The sequence below is a fragment of the Clinocottus analis genome, unplaced genomic scaffold (genome assembly GCF_023055335.1).
Source record: "Clinocottus analis isolate CAN_PGR_092001 unplaced genomic scaffold, fCliAna1.0.p SCAF_14, whole genome shotgun sequence".
NCBI classification, from domain to species: Eukaryota; Metazoa; Chordata; class Actinopteri; order Perciformes; family Cottidae; genus Clinocottus; species Clinocottus analis.
Window position 1 is genome coordinate 5,519,260 of NW_027175865.1, and position 16,342 is coordinate 5,535,601.

The following is a 16,342-nucleotide window of genomic DNA, read 5'->3' on the forward strand; positions in this document are numbered from 1 at the left end:
GAATGTGCCACTGCATTACTCCTCCTCCACCTCCTCCTCCTCCTCCTCCTCCTCCTCCTCCTCCTCCTCCTCCTCCTCCTCCTCCTCCTCCTCCTCCTCCTCCTCCTCCTCCTCCTCCTCCTCCTCCTCCTCCTCCTCCTCCTCCTCCTCCTCCTCCTCCTCCTCCTCCTCCTCCTCCTCCTCCTCCTCCTCCTCCTCCTCCTCCTCCTCCTCCTCCTCCTCCTCCTCCTCCTCCTCCTCCTCCTCCTCCTCCTCCTCCTCCTCCTCCTCCTCCTCCTCCTCCTCCTCCTCCTCCTCCTCCTCCTCCTCCTCCTCCTCCTCCTCCTCCTCCTCCTCTTCTGGTTTCACATGCCTTGCAGCGATCACAGACTGGCTCTGCGTCAAACTTTATCCTTATGTAATCAAGTCCAACCCTCTGCCTTCACTCATGCAGTGGCACCTCCATGTGGTAGCAAGGACAGCTAAGTTGAGTAAGTTGTAATCATGATGTCACTAGAGGACACAGAGCTGTCCTGTGTGGCCAGACTTTCACAAGGGTAGCGCAGAGGAAGCTCAGACGGCTTACGATTCTCATTTTCTCTTTTGCCAGTGACAGCGCTGTACGTAAACGCATGCTCAGCTGGATTTACTGCTCCTTCCTCCGGAGCCCTCCGCTTCTTAGGTGATCCTGGTAGACATGTGGAAACTGTGGCAAGTGGAGTCGCAGCCTGGCAGCTCCGATGTTGATAGTGCTTATTCTTTGCTGGGACTTTGCTGGGGTCATTGGCGTCTGAGCAGCTCAGCTTTCTCTTCTGGAGCAGAAAAGTAAAACCAAAAACAACAACCATAAGAAACCAAGGCCAGAGTAGAGTTGAGGTATGAAATAAAACCCAAGATTTAAATCATAAAACATTATTTTTTAACAGGATCTTGACAGCTATCAAAGACACACGCCTGGAGAGTAGATGAGCTTGCAGACTAATTTTTATCTGCTCCCTCTTATAATCATGCTTCATATAGTTCCTTCAAATCTTTACAGTAAAATTGTTTTCATGCTCTCCTTTCAAATTTGTATTATCTTTTTGTACCTTCTTTTGCCTGGCTATATATTATGATACATTTCACATGGATGCTTTTTTTAAAAAAAACAAAAAAAAACTTGCACACTTGTAAAAAGGTACTGTCATATGGTAACAAGGGAACATCCAATATGACGCTCACCTTGACTGGCATGTGGAGCTGATTTTGGCACCAGTGTGGTCGTACTCTGGGAGCGGTCATCTGGCTTGGTATATCTGTGGATTGAAATGCCACCCGAGGGAACCATATTTTGAGCATCATCTCTATCTGCAGCAGGTTTTGGAGGTATTTTTCTCTGCAAAAAAAAGTTAAGCGACAAGCATTAACGACAATGCTGGGTATAGATGACATTAGAATATCCCCATTTTTGCTACGGCACAATATTACGCTTGCTACTTTTGTTTGACTTACCCCATTTCGGGCCTCTGTAGAATTCCAAGAATCCTCTGCAATCTGTCTATCGCAACACTCTGCTGGAAACTGGATAGACCTGCAGAAATTAAAATGGCAAGGTTAATAAACACATTCATTACAGGAAGTAGTAAAAACACAACACAATGAATCAGGTTTAATATTGCTCAACCACAAACCTTTGTCAAATCGTCCAGTCTTTAGCCCATGTAGAAGTTCCAGCAAAGGACAGATAAACCGTTGCAAATCTGCACACTGAGAGAATAGGGAGAAAAATTGATTTTACTATGACTGATCTGCTATTTGGCTGATAGAAATTCTGACGCAAAGACCTAGAAATCAGTTTAATAGTGCTCACTTTCTGTGCGAAGGCCTGGTCCCCAGGTGTCACTGAAGATGAGCCTAGTGTGGCGGCTCCATGAGAAGAGGCCGGGTCGGCACATTTAGTATCGGCAGGGCAGCGGTCAGGCCCATCGCATTTGGACCTTGAGTGCAACTGATCTGAACGAGCTGGGAAATCAAGACTCTTTCTTATTCCACCGTCCCCTTCTCCCTCTGAGAAGACGTCTGCTTCATCCTCAGTCTGCTCACTCTCACTAAAGAGATGGCTTGAGGTGGAGCTCAGCGAGTCATAAGATGGCCATTTGGAAGAGCTGGCCAATGAATTCATCTGTGGGGAAACAAAGGGAGATGATGTTTACTAAACAGAACTTAATGACACTGGGCAAAATCTAGCAGGCAGGGTTGCAGTATGGTATTAATCTGTACACTAAAATAAAATCAGTTAAATGTAATACATGAAAGGTCAATAAGCTTTTGCACAATTTAAATATTGCAGCTTTTAGAAGGCAATGACCATTATATTACTCAGTTATTCGTTTGCAAGTTTAGATCTTGCGTCATGGAGGCTTTAAAGACTAGGAAAATATATATAGCTATATCACTGCGAAAATGTATTTTCTTCAACATAATCACAGTATTGGCATTTCATCGACTCCTTATTACACGGTAAAGTATTACTATAAACCTTCTTAGTGTCACAATCTCGATATATTCATAAAAAAGAAACCAAACACGATCCTTTTCTCAGTATCATGCAACTCAAATAAATAAAAGGTGCACTTGTTGCCAAGAGCTGTGAGTAATGTATTCACCAAGTCTCAGCAAGCATAAAATAACCGAGATAATTTTTTTCCCCCTCAGACTATCACATCGGAAGGAAGCACACAAAAGGACCTGCTCCTATATGACGAAGCAAATCAACTCGTGCGAGGACACGATTCTCTGAGATGCGTGCGTGCGTGCGTGTGTGAGCGTGTGACTGCGTGTGTGTACGTGTGTGTGTGTACACGCTCCAGCAGAGACATGGTTGAGGACAGATGTTTACGTCCACTGTTGACTGTAAGTATATTACCTCACCTAAACTCAACAGCAATAACACACCTTTCACCTGCTTTGTGGTTTAGCATTCAAAGTCGTGTGTGACACGTTCAAGTACCACAGCAACGGCCGACGTTACGTTTCTTATAAATATAATGAAGAGCAAATCACTCTTGCTCTCCATTTAGACGTTGTAACACAGCAAATACGAATACATATAGTACGACGGTTTAATCCTGAACTAGTCAGAAATAGCACATACATAATATTAGAAGTTATGAACTAAAGTTAATAGTACCATCCTATTTTATCTCTCGTCATATTTAACGTGCAACAATGTACAAGTCGAGTCTGATAAACTGAAAAAGGGTCTTTGGAGAGAGGTCTTACCTTCTAGTCGGAGAAGAACTGGATTCACAAAAATGGTTAAAAAGCTAAACTGTGACGCTCGAGGAGGCAGAGAAGCTAACACGTAAAGAAATGGTAAAGAAAGAACGTGAACAAAAGCTCTCTGAGAGTAAAGACGTGTCCACGCAGAGGCTCTGTCTGTTATCCGGTCCACGCGCTGTCCCACCCTGCTCCTTCTATCTCTGCCCGCGCTTCGTTTACTTTGTCAGATGCTCAACCTGCTCGACATGTACCCACCGTGTACAACGGACGCTACACGTGCTGGCTAGGTGCAGGGCCGTGATTGGCTTAAGGAAGGTTCAATCCTCTCCCCATTGGCTAGGAGATTTGGCCAATCAGCAGCATTAAGAGCGCCGGTTGGCTGGTAAATGCGTAGATCCCGCCGCACGCCTATCGGCAGCACGTGTTGGTGGTGTGGCTGGAGAACGAGAGGAGAAGCACGCGGCAGCTAGCATGTGCATACAATGTTGGTATGCAAATGAGGTCACATTTGGCCTTCGTTCATAGATTCAATACTTTTAGGGGCAATCACAAAGCAGCTACGGGTCAAGATGGTGGAATGTGTTTCCTAGACCCCACTCCTTTTTTTCCAATGTGTTTGCGCTGGTGATCATGTTTTTTGTTATTATTTATGTTTACCTTTATGATAGATTTCCTCTATTCCTCTAAAAAAAAAGACATACTGCAGGAAGACACAGAGTAGATATGTAGGCCATGTTATGAAAGACAAAGTACACATATAAAACAATATAATAGATTATCACATTATCACTATGTGGTCATCTGTGGTCATTCTTCTACTTCACCTTCTTTCAAATGAGTAATTAAAGCCCAGCAGGAAAAGGGGCTTAGAAAAACGCTATTTAATAAGAATTAATAGCTACATTTTGAAGGGATAGTGTTCACCTTCAGCCCAACAAGCCAAATGGGATTTCATTTTGTTTGTGCAGGAGACGCTCCACGTTCTTCTGGAAGTGAATGCACATGTCAGACAAGATTATGAGATGTGGCATCATAGGCCTATTAGAGCCAGAGACAGAAAGCTTTACACACAGTCTTACATTGATAATAAGATTGGTATATGCTGAGGAGTTATTGCAAAAATAGGATGTTGTTGCCGGCAGTAATGTCAAGCGCTTGATTAGATGACAACCAAAAAGACACATGCTTCTGTGAAAATAATTATATTAATGACTATTCTTAGTTTAGGGAACACACAACAGCTTGAAGTACAGAAGAAAAAAGGAAGTACCAAGCATGTGAAAAAGTAGATGTTTCCACAATTGTGGGTGTGGAAGAGTCAGTTTTAGCTTGGCGCCCAGCCAGGTGGAAAAACACATGGAGCCTGGTATGAAACATAATTATAGTTCAAACAAAAATGAACTGCCCTTAGCGCAATATTATTTGATTAAAGTTGGATAAAGCTTGCAGATCAGCAGATCAGTGATGTTACTTTTGTGGTAGATTGTTTGTGTCAATCCTGCCAGGAGCAAAACACATTTGCCAATACTATCTGAAGGTGATAGAAAAACCACACAATCAGATCTGGCCAGAACGTATCTCCATGCGGAAGCATGTTGGGAAAAGCTCGCACTAGCGTGCAATTACAAAGATGCAGAAGGTCAACCTGCACGTGTCTTCAGCTGTTCAGGTGGCTTTGGCAGTGGAAATAATACAAAAAGATTCAAGCAAGTTTGGTTGATTATATGGCTGTAAATCCTATCTATAAGAAAACACATCTGTAGTTAATTATAATTAAGTCTTGGAGCAGATGGCACATATATCCCTTTACTTTTCTTTTTTTTAATACAGTGGTAGAAACATTTTAGAATATTACAAGTTTTCTCTTCACAAGTCAGGCCCATTTCCTGTCATGGTTATTACTGTTAGTATCATCCAAATTAGCAGCAGCCAATATGTTACACTGGTGTATGGGTTAAAGCTGTTGAATATGTATCAGGACTTTGTCCAGCAAACTGCTGAATATTTAAAGTAGGGACATGTTTGCAAGCCTGTTTGATAAGGAAGTGCCAGTTTGTTTGAGTGTGCATGCTGGGAAGGGGCCAACAAAACCATTTGCACATTTATGCTAAATGTGCATTTATGCACATTTAACTTATGTGCTAATAAAAAAAAATATTTGTTGGATCTAAAATTACAATAATATTAACAGACAGCATGTGACCATACAATTTCCCCATATTTTGTTTTAGTAGATATTTGTCCCTGCCAGCACAATAAAGCAGGGCGGAGAGAAAACATCCTCTGTGGAGCTCACGTCATGGGTAAATAGCATTAAAAGAATCAAAAGCAACATCTCCTGTTAAAGCCTTTACACACTAAACAACACACACATGTGATATACTCTTCAGAAAATATTTTCCATCTAAACAAATTATATCAACAGCAATATCTATTCAATAATAAAAGGTTTAAATACATCGATTCAGGCCGAGGACACACTACCTGGTTCCTATCGACCCAGAGCACCACCTGGTTGTCTGATGTGAATTGTTATAAAGCCTGAGCTACTGTTTTATTGAGTTGTTCTTTAAATGCTGAGTGAAATTGAGTTCCGTCTGGGGAACATTTACCCAGTGTACTTTTCTAGGGATTTTATTATGAACGGTAAGAACAAGAGTGGAACTGCTAGGCGCTGCCTTTGACGAGGCTGAAGGAAGTAAGTTGGGCTTCTTTGTTCAAAAGATCATTTTGCTAGTCAAGAAAGTCGCAGCTTGTTTCGCAGTGACATTTAGTAACTAGCTAGTAACATTGCCATGTTCATGTTTTCGTGGGGACTTTTTCACCATCAAAAAGCACTTCCTATATGAAAACTGCTCACGGTGGATTAGCCACATTAACAAGAATGCTTATTCTGGAAAGACTTGACTGTTAGATGAACAAAGGAATAAGAGACAGTAGTCGGTTTCTTTCCGTGTAACAATATAGGCCATCCATTGCACTGCTCCTTTAGACCTTACAATGCCACCCGTTGACTAAAGCCACAGCACAGGATATCAACATGACCTCTTGTAACCTCCAAGACAAGTGAGTCTGGTGCAAGTGTTTAACTTTCCCTGTGTGACGGTGAGCGAGAGCAAGAGCAAACAATAAAGACCCCTGTGGTGACATGTCTGGCGTACGGGAGTTTGTGAGAGGTGGCCGACATCATCAGTGGACATTAACGCCACACTGTGCAGCAGCGACCTTGAATTCATTAAGAGTGAGATGATGCTGAGCCGAGACCCCATTCCCACAAAAGCATCCCCCGCATTGTTTGAGTTGCCGCCAGCCAATGAGGTCATCTCCAGCTATTTGTATGCCGTATTCAACACCAGAAAGCAGTTTGTGGGTTTGAACAGAAGTTTAATTATGATGAATTATGATGAATTAATATTCATCGGCTCCAAGTAACAACAATTTTTTAATCAATTGTTTTGGCTGCAATAATAAGTGGATGTTGACCAACTTTTTCAAATGAAATGGTGAGAAAACCAAAATTTCATTAGTCCACAAACAAAAGAGAGCCAGTTCACCGGTTAAATCAGAAGTCACCAGCCAATGCATAATCTTCAACACATACTTAAATATCAAATCCCACATAAAAAGGTAACCAACGCGGCGTTCTTTCATTAAAGAAATTTGGTTTGGGATCAGCCGACATGAATAATTATTTGTCGATGAATAATTACTGCGGTCACATTTCTTACATTTCATTCTTTTAATGCTTGGTTTTAGTGTGCAGTATTTTATAATTTTTTTATTCTCTTGTTTCTTTCGTTCATTGTAAAGCACTTTGAACAACAATGTTTTATTATTAATAATAAATACTTGTTCACAAATTTAAGATTTTTTGACAACGTAACACATTTATTAGCTTTTTCAGTGACACAATTGTGTGGGAAGATTTAGAGCACAAAATGGCATCAACCATAAATTCATTAACGTGCACATTACAACCAAGAACGAGTAAGTGCACTTTTCATGCCAGATTTTGTGGATTAAATGGGAAATATGTCACACGTTGACTTGATAATGAATGCACATCTACAAAAGTCTTTGTCCTTTCAAACAATGAAAGCCACTTCTCTCGAAGCATTTCCAAAGTCCATTCAGATGTGACGGTGACATTGTGTTGGTCTTAATGGCCTCTTGCATTATGGTGGCTCCGTCTCAACAATTCCATTGATAAGATCCTGTCCCATCACACCACTAGCAGCCGAGCCAAGGATCCTCTCTGTGTGTCCTGGAGATGAAGGCAATCTTCCTGGCCATTTCCGTGTGGTATATCCGCCTGCAGTTCTCGAAGTTCTTCCGCTGTCGCTCTCGGCAGGGCTTCTCAAAGTAGTGCTTACGTTTCACCGACTCAATAATTCCATCTTGAGTCAGGACCCTGGAGTATGTAGACAAAATGTGTGAGGACCTGATACTTGGGGTTGCATTCAACACACTAAACTCAACAGAAATAAAGAACAACAATTAAAAAGGGACACTGGCAGACTTTCAAGTGAAAATAAAAAGTATCATAAGGTTTTCGGATAATGCACATTTCTTAAAGAAGCTCAATACGTAATTGCCTCCGCGTGTCTCTCTAGAAGGAGACAGCTGAGCCTGCTGCTGGAAAAACAACAAACAGTGCCTCGAGCACATTTAACTATTAACCCTAAAAGACAACCAATCCTGCAATGATGTTATTGTACACATTAAAAATAAGGAGTTAGAACCCTGAAGTATGTTCTAATATTGTTGTTAGTTTCTGTTTGACCCATGCCATGATGAGTGCTCCCCTCGATTTCTGTATTAATATTTTGTCTTTTTGATTATGCAACCGTGATCGGTCTTCTTTGAAGCTCTGTGATAAAAACACATCTAACTGCCCTCAACTACCGGACTTACCAGTAGTACATTGGATCAAATGTTGCTGCAACGTTAAGCCCTTTAATGTGGTACTGGCGTTATTTTATCTACCTCTGTATCGGTCAAACGAACGAACCAACAAAGCATTAAAGTGAGCGTTTATCTCCTGGCTCTATAAGCCGTGAGACCACTGCGCAAGCGCAGCTCGGTGACATTGAGCGGAAGGCTAACGTTAACTTAGCCAACATCAGCTTGTAACCTCCGTGATAAAACAGCAACGTTTGTAATATATGTCCTATTAAACACAAGAGTTTGACCTGTTTAAAGTCTTGTAGGCCGCATCAACGTTGCCGTCCTGTACCATAATTGTCCGCGCGATGAAACGAAGGTGCCTCGACATGATGTGACCGGTGCGTACTTTAGTGCCGACCGGTTGGAAACACGTAACTACAATGAGTTCCGGATTCAAGCTCAAACCCATAAATCAACGCTAGGTGACGCTTTTCTCTATTGTCGTGAATGACTTTTGTCATTTGTATTCTGGTATTAGTAATAGAGCTCTGTTCCAAAGAATATTTCGAGCCCACATTTACATATGTTTTAATATTGTAATCAATTTGGGGGTGATATGGTATGGAAGAAGCTTTTTTTTGCCTAAGAGCTTTCCCTGGGGTGTGTCTGGACTAAAGGCCATCCAAAGATACTTGTAATAAAGTTCCAGAGTAATGTTTGATGTAATTATCATTGCTTATTTAATTATTTGAATACACTTTACACATCTGTTGTTTGTTGCATGCCAACCAAAGCAGTTTGGGTGGAGATGAATAGGCTACCACAGTACAACTACATCAATCTTTGGCACGTAATACAGCATTGGCCATGAATCATAAACAGGTACCTAACGGCAGTAACAGCAAAGTAGGCACTGTCAGAACCAGGCAATGTAAATAGTGTTGCTGACTATTTGACTATTTAAAGGCACCTTCCTGATGTGTAATGCGAGCTAAGCTATCTTTATGGCATATTTACAAATCAGTTACCAGTTACGGAAATAACTATTGGCTACATGTACTACTCATGACTATTTTATCCTACTTAAGAATACATTTGCGGTAAGCCCATTTGCACTTTACTACACCTAATTGGAAAAATGCACTGCATTTATCTGACGGCTTTAGTTACGTTGCAGATTCATATTACCTGCGCAAAATATTATAAAATAAAATAGCATATAATGTTAGTATACCAATAAGGTTTTATTGTTCCCTTGGGCAAAATTCACAAGCTACCTAGCAGTATAAAGTAATATATAAATAATTTAAAACCAGCTCATTTACCTGCTGCAACATCAAAGCGATGAACCCAATAATACATCAATAATTAAAGTTCAATGATTTAATACATACACATTATTATGCAGCAAAAACATATTTTATTCATTAAAACAGTACATTTTATGACAGAAAATGTAGCCCTATGGTATAAAAAAAAAGAATTCCAAAAAAATGGATTCACCTTAATGAATAGATGTATGAAATAATAATAAACCAAAAGAATAATACACATCTCTGCAGTTATCAAAGTTTATAGAGAGATTGCTTCCATGTGAATCACAGATTAATGAAACTACATCCGTTGTCATAGCAAGATGGACAGCAGTGTCCAGTGTTATCCTTTCATCAGGGCCATTCTCCCCTTCTTCCTCTCTTCCCTGAGCTGCTGTTGTCCTCTGTGTGTTCTCAGTCTGAGGTCAGCCAGCGGTGAATGCTGCCCTGGATGGTATGTATGCATTTGCATTCAAAAGTGCTTTTATATTTGCTTTCTCTGTCTAAAATGCCCATTGAGGTTAATCCCCTCGCTGTAACTCTAGAGGTGCAGTAGTTTCATGGTGCCACAGGGAGGAATGCTGGAGACAAGCTGCGCTGATACCATCATGACTCCTTTTGTTGGGTGAATGCAATGCATCATGTTTCCTGAGGCATTCCCTCTGATCCAGACCTGGTGAAATATTCTTGGCAGTGTGTGAGTGCATGTGAGGGAGAAGGACAGAACAGAACGAGATTCTATGACTGAAAGAAAATTAAGTTTGCACTGAGAGAGTCTGCCAATACGTTGGATTCCACCAATGGGTGCAAGTGGAATTACATGTATTGAAAGTTTAATATATAAAATACATCTTCATGACAGTACTTGAGGGGGATTTTGTTTTACTTACTTACTTTACTTGAATCTATTCATTTAGTTGTGTTTTATATACTCTCTGCAACATTCCTTACAGAGCAACCCACAGTTCCATAGTTCAAGTTGAACTACGTCCACTATTTTGTCAGATGTGACCAAGCAAATATTCACAAGCATCTTTATCCACCCAATTGAGTGCACTTATTGAACTCAACTGTTATATAACTGTTTCTAGTTTGTTTGTTTTCTTACCAGATTTGACTGGATTTGACTAGATTGATAACGTGGTGCACGCTGATGCTTTATTTTCTCCTGGCATGAGGGACAATAGCCTCACTGATTTAATTTAACAACAGTTCTCTTATTGACCTGATTTATTTATTTCTGTAACTTCTATTATTGAGTCTGATGTGTTTTAATCAAATATTGCTTCAACTGTTTCACATTTGCTTCCAGTAACCACTTAACACTAAATATCCGAGCTGTTCATCAACATCAAAGGACTTACTGGAAGTGTATTTCCCAGCTCGTGTCCCGAATCTTCCCCCGTGCTGACAGAGGAGCACAGTCAGAAGAAGAAAGCCCCTCCCTGCCAGCGGCCTCTGCATTGGCTGGACCGGCATCAGATGCAGGCGAGCCGCCGGCCAATCAACGGAGGCGCAGATGCAGGCAGCGGAGACAGTTTAGTGAGCTGGTTAACGGAGGGGGGACAGAGGGACCAGGACTGCGAGTCTGCACTCTGAATCCGCTTCTAATCTGCAAAAGAGATCATGGACATGGAGAAGAAAACCACAGATTTCTCAGGGAAATGGAAAATGAAGTCTTCGGAAAATTTTGAGGATCTTTTGAAAATGCTGGGTGAGTCCTGTCTTTGAGGCATTTCATGAATAGACATATTCTTTATTTGATTTAGTTATGCACTTAGTAATGCATAATAAAGTTGTTCATCTGTCCTGAAACAAAGGTCAGGATTGCATTTTGTCCCCCTCCATCACTTTTAATAAAATGCTTCAAATACAAAAAGTCAAACTTGGATGCCAGTTTAGGGTCGAGCTGCATATTGTTATCTGGTTTATCATCAACCATCAGCTCCATTGTGAAAATACAAAAGAGGATTAGAAAAGGAAAGAGAAGCATCTTCTGCACAAAGACCTGCCAATCAGGTTGACAGTGGCTTTATCCACTGGAAATCCACTTGGCTTAGAGTTAGCTGGAGAACCAAAAGGGTCTGAAGTGGCTCCCTGTGGTCACATTGGTCTGCTCCAGCCCTGCTGACCTATGTAGAATATTGGTCTTGCTTATATGAAACTGTATGGACTCCCGTTATAAGCGAGAACAGGAGAGGTCAGGCGAAGGCCAGCCAGTGGCTTCCATTAAAAATCTGAAGACAAATAGCCTGTGGAGGAATGTCAGATTCATCTGAAGCAGGGTCCTCCTCATGCGGTTGTAATTAGAGCCAGTGTAAACGGAACTAAGCCTTGACATGGGCCCCAGCAGCCAGCCGGATGGGAACTGACTTTCCTTCACTGCCCCGGGCCTCCCTGACCCAATCTGTGTGTGTGTGTGTGTGTGTGTGTGTGTGTGTGTGTGTGTGTGTGTGTGTGCGTGTGCGTGTGTGTGCGTGTGTGTGTGTGTGTCCGACCTGAATCGGATTTGTGAGGTCGTCTGGATGGAGAACTATAAATTTGCATCTCATTCCACTTGAGTTAAGGTCGGGGGTTAACAAGTACGATACCATCTGAGTTTTTTAAATTGGGTGCATAACGGCTTAACTTAAATTTCAGGATGAGCTATGTCTTTAACTATGTCACAGTAAAGACCATACTAGTGGTTTTGCATGATGAACACATTAAGTACAAAAATATTGTATGCTCCGTTTTACTGGCAACCATTAACCATTTTCTGAAGCATACCATAAATTCTTAGATTCATTTCCTCGGTTGAAGTTCATTCTGTAGAGAGGGGAAAAAAGGTCAGCGTAATGAGGCTTGCAACTAAGTAATAAATCACAACATTTAACGACTTTATTTTTCTGTTCATCAACGTGATGTTATTACTTTGCAGCATTACAGACTTTGGAAAACTTTCAGGCTGCCAAAAAGCATTCCACTGTCCACCTTTGTTGTTGAAAATCAAACTGAAAAGGCAAATAATAAGTAGAGGCAGACATTTTTATGAGGATCACATGAATTTAGTTGTTACTTGCAACTCTCGAATAGTAGATGGCATAGTTTTAATGACTGCCAAGCCAGGGAAAAAAGTCCACACGTTCCCTTTTTGCAGCTGCATTACCTCACAGCGACACTGTAACATTGTCAAAAAAACTAAAGTTGCTGAAACATTGATTTTGATGGATTGATTTATGAAGATTAATTTGTATGCTGTACTAAATTAACTCGAACCAGCTGCATGCAGATAAACCAGAGTAGGAATGTATAACAGGCTCTGGATAAAGTTTGGTTGTTTGATATCAGTTCTGCTTGTGTGAGCAGGTGTGAACGTGTTTCTGAGAAAGATTGCGGTGAGGGCGGCCTCCAGCCCGGCGGTGGAAATCACCCAGCAGGACGAGAGTCTGTCCATCAAGACATCCACCAGCGTCCGTACCACTCATGTCTCCTTCACCGTGGGTCAGTCCTTCGACGAGACCACGGTGGACGGACGTCCCTGCACGGTACACATCCCATACAATATCCCTGTCATAATAATACTGTCAATGCATGCATACCAGGTCTTGGCCAAGGACAGACGTACTAGCCAGAGTTATGCACGGGAAGCACTGTATGGAAATCATTTCAGCCCAACTCCGCGGATTCTGAATCTGTTTTTCATCCCTTCTTGCCGAGTTAGTGGTAAAGGACATTAATACTTACAGCAATCGGCTCATCCAGTTGTGTCAAAACCCCAACTCTGCCATGACTTTATAGAATCCAGCGCACTTAAACAACGCATATGTTTCTCCATATGAATCCCTGCAGAGTTTTCCAAAGTGGGAAACAGACAGCAAGATCAGCTGTGAACAGACTGTACAGAAAGGCGACGGGCCCAAAACAGCGTGGACCCGAGAGCTGACCAACGATGGAGAACTGATACTGGTAATTATTTTTGTGAACTTTATATCTGCTTTATTTGTTTTCATCAGTTGCAATACGTAACATCTTCATCATGTGTGTCATATTCGGAAGCGCCACCAAAAGTTAATACTCATGTTGCGGTTTTCTTTCAGACAATGATTGCAGGAGATGTCGTCTGCACTCGGGTTTATGAGAGGGAATGAGGAAACATGACATGCAATACTGTGTTGTGCCTCATGCATGGTTTACATTCACTCGCCTTGCTTTACTTCCTCGTCGTCCTTTCAGCCGGTCAGATGTTGATCAGATCTCAAACCATAAACTGGCAAAAAAAGGCCTCAACTGACATGAATGTATGTTGCCGCAGAAGTTGCTTTAAGAACACCAAAGATGGCTGAACCTGCTTCTTTATATATCATGTAGAAATGTCACACATTCCTTTTCTAAAAGCTGTTTCTGAATCCCCCTTCTGAAACGTGTTAATAAATTGTTTTATATGACTTCACTGTTTCATGATTTCTCAAGCACTCTTTATGTTGCCTCCTCACTGCACCTCCCATTCCCTTGTCGTCCGTCTGCGTATCACTTTACATCACTGTCTGCATTCATATTCTCCTGGTTTTTCCACCCCCTCTATTTTTCCACTTGCAATCGACATTGTCCTCTGTGTGCTCTTGTGTCGTCGTAGCCCACTACAGTATGCGTTCAATTAGTTTAAAAACTCCCGAAGACAAATCGTATATTATAAACTTCCCTTTGAGGGACATTTGGCAAAGACAAGAAGGAAACAGGGAGTGGTAAGGAAAAGAAGTGAGGGCCAGAGAGAGGTTGATCATGAGAAAGTTATTTCATAGCATCATAAGAGGTTATATTTTGTATGTTCCCCTCTCCAGCTGTACCTACTTACAGAGTGAGTTCAATAAAAAAATCCCCCACCCCTTTTGCTTTGGCTTTGCACCCATGTACAAAGTGTAAAGTGGCTTCTCCTTACAGTGTGCATGGACTCAAAACCTTACACCATAATGGATGCACACGAAAATACAAATCGATTGAAGTCCCTATAACCATTCTTTTACTCAACACAAATTCCACTGCTGGTTCAGTGTGAGGCAGACTTCACCATGTTGAGAGAAATGGACCCTTCGGGGTCTCTCAGGCACTTCCTGAGGAGAGAACTGCTCCGGTTCACAGGCAGTGATGATTTTTCCAGGTTTTCAAACAGTGGGCAGACAAGCGCCCCTCTGAAGTGCTTCCCAGTTTATACACAGTGCTGAGCAAACAGTGGGAGGACTAGGCCTCCACTGGGATGAATGTTCTCAATAACCTCTGTGGGCTGATGTGTGTGTGTGTGTGTGTGTGTGTGTGTGTGTGTGTGTGTGTGTGTGTGTGTGTGTGTGTGTGTGGAAGAATGCCTTCACTCACGTAAAGGTATGGACACCACATGTAAAACTCCATTATCAATAAATGTCAGGCATTCATATATATTTAATTATCAGATTGTTGACACTGATGCACGAAGCGTTATATCAGGTTGTGGTGTAACTGGAACTACTTTACATACGTCAGTGCTCGGGCCTCCTCGTGGGATCACGAGGTAAATGTGAAGCGCCGTGAGATGATTAGTGGGGCAGGAAAGAAGGAAGAAAAGTTTTGCAACACAAAACTGCTAAACAATTTACGACTTCTCTCTAATCTAATTTTGTGAAATATCGCGCAATTTAAACAATTGTTTGAATGAAACCATGTGAGAACTTTAAATTTGTCTCTTTGGTGAGGCCTGCTTTTTTTTGTAAGGGCTCACAGGTTTAAAAAGGTTGCGATCCTCTGGTTTAATTGTTAACAAGGTGTTGCATTTTATACAATAATATAATAATATATAATCTTATAATCTTCATTCGTAAAGTACCTTCTAACAACAGCTGTCAAACATGTAAAAAGCAGCAGAAAATGCAAATGGAAGCAGTATTTGAGGATATGAAGGCTCCTTTCCAACCCCTGCTCAGCATTCAGTTTCTACTGTATCGGCGTAACAGAAAGTATGCACGGCTTGCACAACTTCACTCATCATTTGCTTTTATTTCTCCGAGGCAGAGACTAGGTTTCAATGGCCCCAGTGAAAACCTGTGTTATTGTGTAAGCACTCAACAAAACCACAGTGCTTTAACTGCACTCTAGAAGGGATGGAAAGTTCCCTTCGCTCTAAAAGAAAATTGGCTTTCTGTGTACACACACACACGCACACCAAATACACAAGAGGGCCGATTCTGCCAAATGACCCTTTTGACTGCTGGTTGAAGTGGCCTCATAGGAGCAGTCTAAACCACCCAGTCCCTCCTTGTTAACCCGGGTCACTTTCCACTCACACACAACTCTTCACTCCGGTCCATTCCTCAGGCAGTGATGTCATGGAGCCCTGCATTGCCGGAATGCTGTGGTTTTAGGACAGGGAGGCACCCTAGTTCAGCCTTTGAATCGGAGCCATCTGGACCAATCATGACACGGCAATTAGAGGAAATGATTAGTCACAGGAATCAGCCAGCAAACACAGATGACAAATGATGCAAGCAGATTCAGTCAGACGACACAAGCATGATTACACGCTCACTCAATTAAACTTAAGAAGCTTCATCACTCATTTTGCTGTAAATGGGTTTAAATATGCCAATAATGATGTATAACTTCACATATGTACTTTGAAAGCACATTCTCTCTTCTCTTTAAAGAGGTTTAAATATTTCACTGGGTGTAAACATCATACAGTATGGAGCAAGATTTCTTTTCTGACCATAGCGCAAATGGGAAGTTAAAGAATACTGAATGCTAAGCCTTGATCATGTCACCCTTTTACATATATATATATATATATATATATATATATATATATATATATATATATATATATATATATATATATATATGTATATATATGTATATATATATATATATATATATATATCTATATATATATATATAGA

General features: G+C 41.3%; 3 protein-coding genes across 3 annotated transcripts; 1 reads left to right on the top strand and 2 right to left on the bottom strand.

The window, feature by feature from the left end:
* Window positions 1-344: 344 nt before the first annotated feature.
* ciarta (circadian associated repressor of transcription a) lies at window positions 345-3,450 on the bottom strand. The gene is made up of 6 exons (XM_068575495.1): window positions 3,241-3,450; window positions 1,829-2,140; window positions 1,650-1,725; window positions 1,471-1,549; window positions 1,201-1,354; window positions 345-791 (listed from the first exon to the last, which is right to left on the bottom strand). The coding sequence occupies exons 2-6, from the start codon at window positions 2,138-2,140 to the stop codon at window positions 462-464; spliced, it is 951 nt and encodes a 316-aa protein (XP_068431596.1). The 5' UTR covers window positions 3,241-3,450; the 3' UTR covers window positions 345-461.
* crabp2b (cellular retinoic acid binding protein 2, b) lies at window positions 2,806-13,951 on the top strand. Its single transcript, XM_068575496.1, has 6 exons — window positions 2,806-2,871; window positions 9,859-9,894; window positions 10,823-11,154; window positions 12,789-12,967; window positions 13,272-13,388; window positions 13,520-13,951. Exons 3-6 carry the CDS (start codon window positions 11,067-11,069, stop codon window positions 13,568-13,570), a joined length of 435 nt encoding a protein of 144 aa, XP_068431597.1. The 5' UTR covers window positions 2,806-2,871; window positions 9,859-9,894; window positions 10,823-11,066; the 3' UTR covers window positions 13,571-13,951.
* mrps21 (mitochondrial ribosomal protein S21) lies at window positions 7,101-8,542 on the bottom strand. Its single transcript, XM_068575790.1, has 2 exons — window positions 8,433-8,542; window positions 7,101-7,651 (listed from the first exon to the last, which is right to left on the bottom strand). The coding sequence occupies exons 1-2, from the start codon at window positions 8,513-8,515 to the stop codon at window positions 7,471-7,473; spliced, it is 264 nt and encodes an 87-aa protein (XP_068431891.1). The 5' UTR covers window positions 8,516-8,542; the 3' UTR covers window positions 7,101-7,470.
* Window positions 13,952-16,342: the final 2,391 nt, after the last annotated feature.